Here is a 12343-nt window from a genome sequence, read left to right as displayed (position 1 = left end):
AAAAAGAGAAAAATGAAAAATACTGAATGATGTGCTAAAAAATACAAAAAAGAATAATGTTGTTTCGACAATTACCAATGAAAAACAATTCAGAAAAATTCTAAAAGTCTGAATGGCTAAAAAAAAGTCCAATAGGATCAGCGCAACTTCCATTGACATCTATAGGCCCTCGACTTCTTTTATTTCCTTTAGAAAGAGCTAGAGTTCTAGATGTAGACCTTGTTGTGCGGTTTGAAATCTTCCCTGCTTAATGGATCCCGGAGTCTGTGACCCCACTAATTAACTAGTACAATAGAACTGGGCCTCAATGTAAGAATGTAGATGATGTTCCCCTCACCATTAATATTTGTATGCTCTTCAGCTCAACATAAATGTATGATGTAGACAATGTTCCTCTCGCTATTAATGCTAGAATGGTATAGACGATGTTCAGCTCAACATTAATATTAGTATGATGTAGACAATGTTCTAGATGTAGACCTTGTTTTCCTGCTAATGGATGCCAGAGCCTGTGACCCCCACTTATTAACTAGTAGAATAGAACTGGGCCTTAATGTAAGAATGAAGTAGACAATGTTCAACTCACTATTAATATTAGCATGATCTTCAGCTCAACATTAATATTAGTATGATGTAGACAATGTTCTAAATGTAGACCTTGTTTCCCTGCTAAATGGATGCGAGAGTCTTTGACCCCTACTAATTAATTAGTAGAATAGAACTGGGCCTCCATGTTACAATGATGTAGACAATGTTCACCTCACCATTCATATTAGCATGATCTTCATCTTACCATTAATGTTAGTATGATGTAGACAATGTTCAACTCACCATTCATATTAGTATGATCTTCATCTCAACATGAATATTAGTATGGTGTAGACAATGTTCTAGATGTAGACTTTGTTTCCCTGCTAAATGGATGACAGAGTCTGTGATCCCCACTAATTAACTAGTAGAATAGAAATGGGCCTCAATGTAAGAGTGATGTAGACAATGTTCACCTCACCATTAATATTAGTATGATCTTCCTCTCAACAACATTAATATTAGTATGATGTAGACAATGTTCTAGATGTAGACCTTGTTTCCCTGCTAATTGGATGCCAGAGTCTGTGACCCCCACTAATTAACTAGTAGAATAGAACTGGGCCTTAATGTAAGAATGAAGTAGACAATGTTCACCTCACCATTAATATTAGTATGATCTTCCTCTCAACATTAATGTTAGTATGATGTAGACAATGTTCTAGATGTAGACTTTGCGTCCCTGCTAATTGGATGCCAGAGTCTGTGACCCCCACTAATTAACTAGTAGAATAGAACTGGGCCTCAATGTAAGAATGAAGTAGACAATGTTCACCTCACCATTAATATTTGTATGATCTTCCTCTCAGCATTAATGTAAGTATGATGTAGACAATGTTCTAGATGGAGACAATGTTCTAGATGTAGACTTTGCTTCCCTGCTAAATGCATACCAGAGTCTGTGACCCCACTAATTAACTAGTAGAATAGAAATGGGCCTCAATGTAAGAATGATGTAGACAATGTTCACCTCACCATTAATATTAGTATGATCTTCATCTTACCATTAATGTTAGGATGATGTAGATAATGTTCTAGTTGTAGACTTTGTTTCCCTGCTAAATGGATGCCAGAGTCTGTGACACCCACTAATTAACTAGTAGAATAGAACTGGGCCTCAATGTAAGAATGAAGTAGACAATGTTCACCTCACCATTAATATTAGTATGATCTTCCTCTCAACATTAATGTTAGTATGATGTAGACAATGTTCTAGATGTAGACCTTGTTTCCTTGCTAAATGGATGCCAAAGTCTGTGACCCCAACTAATTTACTAGTAGTATAGAACTGGGCCTCAGAATGATTTTGAAGATCCCTCTCTGTGTTTTGTGACTGGAGGTGGGTCCTTCATTTTATATGTGCACAGGGACTGTCCAAGATCTTGCTTTGTCCCTGTTCTAATACAGGTTGTACGTAGGTGAGCACTGTGGAACCCTTTAATATAACAAATACATATTGAAAACACATTTCACCCACAAACAGTGCCAGTGTCAGAAAGGCAGCCTTTCTAAAATACTACTGTGAGTACCAGGCTGTTATGTGTCCTTCGGCACTGCCTGAACTCTCTTTGCATCCCTTGTGCATTCATTCATTTCCTCACACCTATATGATGGATATTGAGCAGTGTGGATACCCAAGCGATCCCCTCACTATTCATATACTGCTGCGGATTGTATTTCAGGCTGAGCAAGGCAGCCATAACATGAAATCAGAAATTATTCATCACAGTCAAATATAAGGTTTATCTCACATTTATTTTATTATATGAATTAGTAAAGTATGGGGCCAAAGCTTATTGTGCCCAGAGCATTCTTTCTCTGTACATATAGCCAAAAGACAAAGGGGATTGGGGGGTTAACTCCAAGGCTAATGAATTACAATTAAATGGTACTGATTTAGCCACAATTGCTTACATATATACTGTATTACATATATTTTTTGATCGAAAAGTTGCCTATCCATGTATGTTTGATGTTATGTTGGCCTGATCGTGGCACTTTTCCATGACAATTAAATTAATAGAATTCTGTTTTCTGTAGGTGTAGTCCCTGCTGAGGGATTAAAGGGCAAGGAGAGCCACATTAACTTAATTGGCCAGTTACATTTCCCACATGCAACAGGATAGAGGCAAAAACACCAACCTATCAACGGGGAATTACATCTCAAACCTTAAAATTTTAATTTGAAGAGATAGATAAACAATGTGTGGAATGCACACAATTTCAAGGGGCTCCAGTCTCTCTCTTTCCACCTCAGGTGCAGAAGTTTATTCTGAAACTATTAGATTTTCTCTACGTCAAAAAATGTAGTCTGTCCCTGAATCACTGGCAGAGAATGTAGATCAACAACCTACTTCATGGGCGCCATCTTGGATGCTTCATTTCCAAAAGCACAGTGGCCAAGATGGCGCACCGATAATTTAGGAACTGGACCTGTTTTTATACCCGGAGACTTGATTGCAGTTTAGTAACGGTAACAAAGACAGCCTTCATTTTGGCACAGACATAGATACATATATATTGCAAGACGTTTGCGATTAATATTTTACTATCAATAACAAACACATTCACTTCAATAAAATCCACTTCCACTAGATGAAAAGCACCAAAAACGGAACTATTTTTGGATAAAAAAAAATACACATACTATATTGAATGCAATAAATTATACACTCGGTGATTGATAACACCATTAAAAGGAATCTTGTAGGGTTTGGGTAAGTTGGTTGGGCCCATAGTCTGTATAGGTACTGTAGGTGTATTTGGCTTTTACTGATTCAGTTACACAATGTGTAGGAACTTGTACATTGACGACAACCTGATGGAAATCAGGAAGGTCTGTAGGAGCATCACATTCTACTTCTTGGATTTTCTTTGCAGCCCCGTTCCAGGTGTGCATGCACAGTAGAGTAGAGTAGAACAGCTGGCTTGTTGCTTCTTTTCACTCTACAATGCATTGGAACCGGAAAGTAGAGAAGATCCATAAAGAAGATAAAGATGGCAGTGTAGGGCTCTTACAGAAGTACCCTGAGCCGGTGGCATAGGTAAGAGTCTATAATCACAGGTTGGTGCCTAGTATTTTTGAACCCCCAAGTTATTATCCCTTTCCTTCTCCTTAAACAATAATTTCCAAAATGAAATAGCTTTTCCACACAAGAGACTGTGGTGTACACATAACATAATACCTCTTATGCCAGGTCCCGAGCATTCTGGATAACAGGTCCTGTTCCTGTATTAAGCATAATTCTGAAGTAGCTACTTTCTCTCAGACTAAATTAGAGGAACCTTTGCTTAGGAATAATGGGGTCCCTAACTTATACCAACCCTAGCATAATACTGGGCAAGAGCGTTCTGCACGATGTCCTCCAAAATACCTCTGAAAATCTAGAAAAAAAGCAATTGAATATTGTGTTGAATTTTCTTACCCTTTGTACATGTGTTATATGACAGCTTATTGCAAGATTACAAGCAGTTGTGTGACAGCCCAAGCATAATTATGAAAGCTTAAGAATGGGGACATCATTGCTTGAGGAACCATTTCTAAAACAGCTTCTTCCTGAGCAGAAGACAATAATTTGCAATAGATACGAACCGGTTCATAACTGGGAAATGTACTTGACAGAAGTAGTCTGCATTCCAAATGCGTATAAATACATACAAATGTTATTAGCTATAACAACGAGCTTGAGCAATTGGTTAACACTAGCATTTGCCACTAACATGCATGTTGACCTGGTCGCTATGGTTGGCATTGCCCAAGAGTGGAGTTGCAATCAACTTTGGAGTTTTCTTCTTGTTCCATGTCCATTTGTACAGTAAGGATTTCACTGTCAGGATTAAGTTGGTAACCTCATGCCTGGATGTGGTACCAATGTATGGTATAGTCTATTATGATGTGACCATTGGTCCAGGGCTTTGTTTAGAAAGGGCGCCACCTGAGGTCTAGCTTAATTGTAAAATAGCAAGGTCAGTAACAGCTATGAGGAACTCTCAAGGCCTGCAGGGTGAATGTCCCCATATTTCCCAAAATACCAGTCAGGGGCAGACCCCATTGCATGGGTTTTCAGATCTATGATGGAAGATTGCATGTCCTCCTTCTACTCCATGCAAGGATGTTCTGCTATCATCCGCTTTGTACTTAGATTACGTACTGTATGAATGTCTTCATACGTGGCTGTTTGGTACACGTCAAGACCCTGTGTAAAGAACAAAATCAGCTATTATGTTGCGTAGTCCTTTTATCCTACAGGAGAAAGACATTATGTGGCTTCTCTGACCACTAATATTTTTGGTTCAGAATCACACTTGTTCACTATGGAGCTTGTCTATTGAATGAGATGGAGTTACCAGACTACAAAAAAGGAAACATGGAAGTGCAGTGTAGATGCTATAGTCTCAATGGTCCATCCCTATGGTTTCCATTCTGAACACCGGGTAGCCATGACATAGTCAGGAAGTTAAATCTACAAATATACTGTATCCAAGATTTTCACAGTAACTGATATGGAACTCCCGCAGTTGCTTTCCAAAATGGAAAGGAGCCAATGGACAATCATGTTTCCAAGCATAGATATAATATGCTCCTACCAGTATGAGTTTTTGGTTAACCTGTTGGCTTCACAATTGAGTTCTGCTGGAACCTAGAGGCATACATTTCTGTATTTCAATTCAGGCTACATGTCTTATCCACTCAAGCCACACCCACTTATATCCAGCCACACCTTTGATGTACCTCTTCCCAATAAAACCCATCTCTATACATTTGGGACTTTCCTGGGAAGAATTATGGCTGTAAATAGAAAGCGAATGGACAATGTCCTGTTGGGTAATATTCCTCTGGGTAATTCAGTTCCCAAGTTGGACACTTTGTCTCCCTAAAACATATACATAATTAATTCATGACATTGTTACTCACCTCGTAGATATGCTCTTCTAGTTTCACACTGCGTTTCTTGTTCTAATGTTGGGAGAGAAATACAACCAGTTAGCTCTTACATATTTAGGGGGGGACAAAAACAGTGGCATAACTAGTGTGGAATTTGCTTTGGGTCTAGTAACTAATAGCAACAACAGGTAGAATTTACTGGTTAGTGCTTTAGTAGCAAATGTCTGACAAGACAAGTCTTGTTTGATCTGATTCTATATTTCAATCCAAACTTACCATTTCCATAAGCAGCATAGCCGGTATTAGCGTAAAAAGCAAGACGAGGATTGTCTCAACCAGTATTAATGAGTCCTTCATTATGTTTCTTGAAAATGCGCTTCCTGGTTTCCCAGTGCAACCTGCTGAACAACATAAAAATGTACCTAAAACTGCAACCTACTGTGGTAACATGCTTTATATGGAGTGCCACCAACTCATTAGCTGGTAGGAATGTTTACACCTGGCACATACAACCTCTAGTCCTTAAGATGTTCAACCACTAGGTTGTAGGTCAATGATGGAGGTCCAGCTAGTTATAGCTGGTGCATGGAACTGTATATCAGTGATGTAGGTCATGCCTTCTGCAGTACCATGGAACTAATAATTTGCATTTCATTGCACTAATCTTGTTGAACTACTTACTTTATGTAATACAGGCACAAGAGAGACGTTCTTCGAATGCGATGGTCTCCAAACTTGTGGCAATGTCAAAGTTGGCTCAGACTGAAGAATAGTTATGGTGGGAATGGGGACAATGACTATTTGTTCTATTAGACAATAGTAGTCTAGCCACTAAATTGTAGGTCAATGATGAAGTTGCAGTCAGTTATAGCTGGTGGATGGATCTGTATATCAGTGGTTTAGGTCATGAAGTGGTTTCCAAACTTGTAGCAATGTCAGAGTGGGCTAAGCCTGAAGACTAGCTAGGATGGGAATTGGGGACAATGGGTATTTGTTTGATTAGACATTCTTTTTTACTTCTGAATGGCTGATACACCCATAATTATCTATCTCAAGATCTTAGGGTGGCACTGACCAAAGGCTGGAGCTTCAAGTGGGGCCCTTCAGTTGGGTCTTGAATTAAAAATGTTTGACAACCACAACTGCAGTGCCTGAAAGTAGCCCCTCATACGAGCGATGTTAGTATACATGGCAAATAACACCTATATACATTAGGTAGGAAAGGTAATTAGCATGTTCAAATTCTCAATCTATCTGGCTTTTTCTTATGAATGCACTCCCACCACCCAAATAACATGCTAGCAACCTGAGTAGACCACTCTATCCAACTCTAAAGTCTTTTTATTGATACTCACCTACCACCATTATCTCAGTCCCACACTGGGCTTGACGTTTATTCGACTCACAGAAGTATATACCGCTATGCTTCTTTTGGACTTTATTAAGTGTTAAGGTGGACATATAATAGCTGTTTCGTATTTGCATGTGTGGGTCTGCGTCTTGCCTGATATAACTAATGCGAGAGCCATCTGGATTTCCAATGTACCACGAGAAAGTGCAGTTTTCAGTGCTGCTGCAATTTTCTCTCACTCCATTGCAGTAAATATATGCCGTCCGGCCCTTCCTAATGGCCATAAAACGCAGGTTCTGGCATGGAAATGCATCTCCTACACACAGAAATTGACATGAACTGTTACCTTGTTGCACACATAAAACACATACATTGTACAAGGGATTTGATTCTCCCGCAATTCTTGACTTGTCTTAAAAAAATTTGGTCTTAAAGGGCACCTTGCTTGGAGGATGCTCCCAGTGCGGGCAGCCATCTTTAGTACTGACAAGTCTCCCAGCAAGACATGGGCAAGAAATTATTCCGAAATTTCCAAAATATGAGAATTTCAATTTTATTGAAATTTATTATTCTTATTTTGTTCTTGAACTGCAAGAATCCATATTGGTGGTAAAACAATCCTTTTGAGGTTTTTAATGTTTACATTTTTTGTAGCCTTTAGGCAGTGGTCCCCAACCAGTGGCTCAGGAGCAACATGTTGCTCAACAACCCCTGTGGCCGAAAGCAGTTGCTTATTTTTGAATTCCTGGCTTGGAGGCAAGTTTTGGTTGCATAAAAACCAAGTGTACTGCCAGACAGAGACTACTGTAGGCTGCCAGCCCACATAGGGGCTACCAAATAGCCAATCACAGGCCTTATTTGGCATTCTTGTGTTGCTCCTCAACTCTGCTCACGAGTAGGTTGGGGCATGATGCTCTATATCACTCAAAAACCCCAACATTCCCAAATATTCCAGATAATAAATCCCATGCCTGTAGTATTTCATTAAAATGCCCTTTTCATATTTACATTTTTTTATGGACAAAGAGAAATGATTACCGGTATCGTGGACTTGGCAACCTTCTACAATAGATCCAAGACCTGCACAAAGGAGAAATTCAGATATTACAATTTCACTGTATTCAGGCATCAGGAAATAGACGAGATCTAGGGCAGTGCCAACCGATTCATGGCCCTTGGCCTGTTATGAACTGCAATACAAGTTTGAAGTTTGTTCGGAGAGATTGATCTTTTGGAACTGTTGCACTAACATGCCTCAGCGCCCAAATCTGGCTTCAGAATACTAGGACTTGCAATTCCCTACAATTCCCAATTGATCCCCGTCAATTGATCCCAACTGATATCAATGTAATCTTCATGTTGGCCAGAACATGGTGCGTCAACAGATGAGGATGTGAACAGGAGCCGCAGCAATTTCTTGTGTTTTAAGAAGTCTGCCGTTTATACGTTAGAAAGTCACTTTTAGAACAAAATGTCTCCCGAATACAGAAACAATAAACATCAATTGCACTGGATGCATTGATATTTAATATTGAATAATCATCCAAGCCACCCTTGGTCATAATTGGTCATCATTGGTCATAATCTGACCAAGTCAGTCAGTTAGGGTGAGATTGGGGGTGAAAACTGATGACCTAGATATTTCTGTAAATATGGCTAAAAGGCTGGTTATAGCAATGTTTTCCAATATATTTATGCTTGTAATAAGCTATGTGATGCATGGACTAAATGACTGATATCAAAGTTAGCCCTGAAATAAAAAAGTTGACCTAGTCATGTGGGGGTGGTGTGGGTAGAATGCCGCCTTCGTATCTTGTCCCACTGTCTGTCTCATGCTTCAGATTTAGACTCATGGGACTTTATTCAAATTGGTTAATCTTCCCCATCTGACTGTGTCCTACTGTTTACTTCAATGACTGGTTCTTTTTATAACTGTCAGGTTTTGTGGCAGACAAACACCCACCTGCTTGTTATGGAACAGTAGAAAAAGAACCATTTAATACCCTGTAAAATATCCTTATAAATGGTGCTCAGTGATGTCTTTAGTTATAATTTGAAGATACTACAAGTCACTTTGGAGTTCCATGACCTGTATAAAGAACTTGACCTTCAAGCTTGTGACTTTAAGCGGGTATGGAACTCCACAATGACTTATAATAGCCTTATGTTGTACAATAGGGGGTACTATTGCACCACCTGAATAAAGTGGATGCGGGCAGCATAGCCTGAAATCAACTTTCTGAGATTTCGAGCTTATACTTTGCTGTCCTTTACTGGAACATGATTAACAACATAAGCATGCAATGAGCTCAAGTTGAAGAAAAGGGCTCAGCTCTACAAAAGAGTAGACTGAGAGCTCGAGGCCCAAAGAGTGTACTAAATGAAGTACTTTGGGGGGGGGGCAATATGGTAATTATATAGTAGCTTCAGGCTCAAAATGTAGATCGGTGCCAAAAGTAGACAGCATAGAAGCCAGCCTGACCAAGTTGAGTTGCAGTAGGTCACCGTGTACACCCAACCCCTCCACCCAGACAAGTCCATGGAATTTTCTTGCTGCCCTGGGCTCGATATCTGCTCTACTATCTATTTTAAGCTTCACTTAACAAGAACTGCTTTGTGATCCAAAATAGTTTTCAGAAAAGTGCCTAAATCAGACACTACGGGTTCCTTTTAAAGATTGTTTGTGTGGGGGCATTTAGTGTATTTGATCCATGGTGCTTTTTCACATGTCTTTCTAAGAGAATATATTTAATATTTTATAACATTGTAAGCCAATGATGTGCTTCCACACAGGTCAATTCCCTTGTAATACATTTGGTCTACCGGCTTAAAAAAAGGATCATAATTGGTCTGGTCACACACATAGACAACTGACCATGACCATCAATCATCAACCGATCTCAAGAGAAGCAGGAAGGACGGGTGACCACTGTCAATTTCTGAATAACAATAGATCTTTAACAAGCAAAGATGGGGGACATCAACAAGCTAGATTATTGCTCAACTGTGATCAGATGGGCTTTCAAAATTGTTTGTAGAGTGATGGTCAAGCAATAGGACTTAGGTTGGCCAAATTGCTTGACCATAATGCTTCTTGCTCGACATTTGCATTCCAGTGTCTATAATATTTTATCACCCCCACCAATGGAGAACCATTTGTTCTGGCTGATTGATCTCCTAAAACTTCTAGAGAACATAGCTCTAGCTTCCTCTTTCACACAGATGGCCAGGAAGGATATTTTTTTTTTACGTTTTTCAACATTACTTTCTGTCGGCATCGCCCGTGAGCTTGTAAACAAGATTCTGTGAATCATACTTGTGTTTCCACCGGTATAGAGTAAATAATAGCTGCAATTCATCAGGTCTCCATTACAAAATAAAGCCATGTGTAAAGTGTATACTAAGGTTGCCGATAGCAATCCATTAGCAACTAGTACTGATCAGTCTACTGGAAGCAAATGTCTTATTTGTAGCTAGAGGCAATTGGACTGGTGCAATTTAGCGCCTATTTTACTAAATCAACTCCAAGATCCTCTCTCTTTCTGTAAAGGTGTCTCATCTGTGCAGTTTGGCCTAAATCATATATGGACGAACTGCTGAATTCTGAGTTATGGCAATGAACCAAGGGTTTTTGCATCCCATCAACCAACCAAGATTCCATCAAGCACACATGCCTTTAGGTTGTTCTTCTGCACTTCTCAAAAGAAATAGAAGTGTAAAGAGTTGGCAGCCATGCAAAAAGTCTGTTCTTTATGCAAGTTACAGTCTATAAAAAGTCCTTGGAGATATTCATAAGTCATATACAAAGAAAATAAGAAAGGCTGCTTACCTATCATAAGGACACATATCACAAACAGCAGATAGATCAAGACCGGAGATGTTTTCATCCTGGCGCAAGAAGTGTATTTGTGTCGTCGTCCTGGGCTTATCATGTTGGGTGCGACTGTGCAAGGTCTCGGGGGGATAAGCCTTGATCAGCTGGAAAGGCCTGTCCTATTCATGCAAATTACTCTGGGCAGGAACTTCCTCTTAGTAACTACCAGACTTCAGTGAGGTTTCTGTGCATGAAAAGCCCCATGTTTTGCAAGTGAATTTATACACATTTAATATATTGGGGTTATGAAGGCTGACATTGAATCTAAAATCCACTTGTGAAAATTGCAACCATCAGGCCTATGGGATATTTAGACACAATGACATTGTGCCATCAATGATAGTTGCGAGGCTCTGATTATGACTTAAACTGTGTCTGTGCTATTGGAAGGGTAAGAAAACAGTATTACTATACAGCAACAAGTAGGAGTGAGCAAAGTTACTTCTGGTTGGGTCATGAAGATGACTCCAAAATATTGCCTTGGTCCCCATGAAAAAGTTTAGGAACTCTGTGCTAGAAAGAATACGACTCATAGGGTCATAGAGAGACTGATTAAAAACAGGAAGGAGGAACAGACGGAGCTAGGAATGATTTCAGAGATGGAGGCAACATGGAGACATTAATTTGGCATGTTCCCCAATCCTTGCTGCCTTCATTGACCATGGCATGTCCTTTGACTTGGTTTCATCATCTGATCCTGTTTTCTCTACAGCTGGAGTCTAGACCTGCATTCAGGTATTGTTCCTCTAGTGCAGGGATCCCCAACCTTTAGAACCAGTGAGCAACATTCAGAAGTAGTCATGGGCAAATTTATCCTGTTTCTCTTCGCCACAAAATTTGCGAATTTCCAGAAAGATTCGCAAACCGGGCGAAAAATTTGCGAATCGCAAAATTGACACCGTCTGAACCATCACGGAAATTCAACGAGATTTCATGCCTGTCAAATAAATTCGCCCATCACTATTCAGAAGTAAAAGGAGTTGGGGAGCAACACTAGCATGAAAAATGTTCTAAATAAGGGCTGCGATTGGCCATTTAGTAGCCCCTATGTGGATTGTCAACCTACATTGAGGCTGTGTTTGGCAGTGCACCTGGTTTTTATTCAGCCAAAACTTGCCTCCAAGCCTGGAATTCAAAAATAAGTACCTGCTTTGAGGCCACTGGGAGCAACATCCAAGGGGTTGGAGAGCAACCCTACTGTTTGGAGATCACTGCTCTAGTGAATGGTGTAGGAGAGACTAAACTTCATCTATGATTTATCTGGGATTAGATTGGCTGACTGGAGCTTTTGGATTGTTTGATAATGTAATTGAGGTAAGGACTGATTAGTTATATAGGACCCAACCCAGCAATTGGTGGCATTGTAGAGCCACTATGCGATTCAATGTGTACTAACCTACTAGGGGGATGGGACTCTAATGGGGAGATCTTTTATTCTTCATAATTTTTTGCCAAGCAGTAACAATTGCTACTTCGTTATGCTGGGATACACCAGTTCTGATACAAATGAATCTGCCCCTTTTTTCCCTCTTCGTTTTAGGGACACGGTTGGTTCTGAACTCATCAATACAAACAATTCCATCTCTATCAGGATCAGCCGCCTCCTGCACTCTGCTGGCAAACTCAGCAACTCCTCCCTTTCTTC

The 12343-nt window shown here is 39.8% G+C and overlaps 1 protein-coding gene across 2 annotated transcripts; it reads right to left on the bottom strand.

Moving 5' to 3' along the window:
• Window positions 1-4640: 4640 nt before the first annotated feature.
• LOC121398098 (B-cell antigen receptor complex-associated protein beta chain-like) lies at window positions 4641-10766 on the bottom strand. 2 transcript variants are annotated; one of them, XM_041576653.1, is made up of 6 exons: window positions 10654-10766; window positions 7863-7904; window positions 6829-7140; window positions 5750-5871; window positions 5504-5545; window positions 4641-4784 (listed from the first exon to the last, which is right to left on the bottom strand). In XM_041576653.1, the coding sequence occupies exons 1-6, from the start codon at window positions 10754-10756 to the stop codon at window positions 4686-4688; spliced, it is 720 nt and encodes a 239-aa protein (XP_041432587.1). In that variant the 5' UTR covers window positions 10757-10766; the 3' UTR covers window positions 4641-4685. The 2 variants fall into 2 exon arrangements, with proteins under 2 accessions (XP_041432587.1, XP_041432588.1); XM_041576654.1 differs by having other exon boundaries at window positions 5750-5874; window positions 10654-10734.
• Between the last annotated feature and the right edge of the window lie 1577 nt (window positions 10767-12343).

The sequence above is a fragment of the Xenopus laevis genome, chromosome 9_10L (genome assembly GCF_017654675.1).
Source record: "Xenopus laevis strain J_2021 chromosome 9_10L, Xenopus_laevis_v10.1, whole genome shotgun sequence".
NCBI lineage: Eukaryota > Metazoa > Chordata > Amphibia > Anura > Pipidae > Xenopus > Xenopus laevis.
This window is presented reverse-complemented; position numbering and strand designations above follow the sequence as displayed.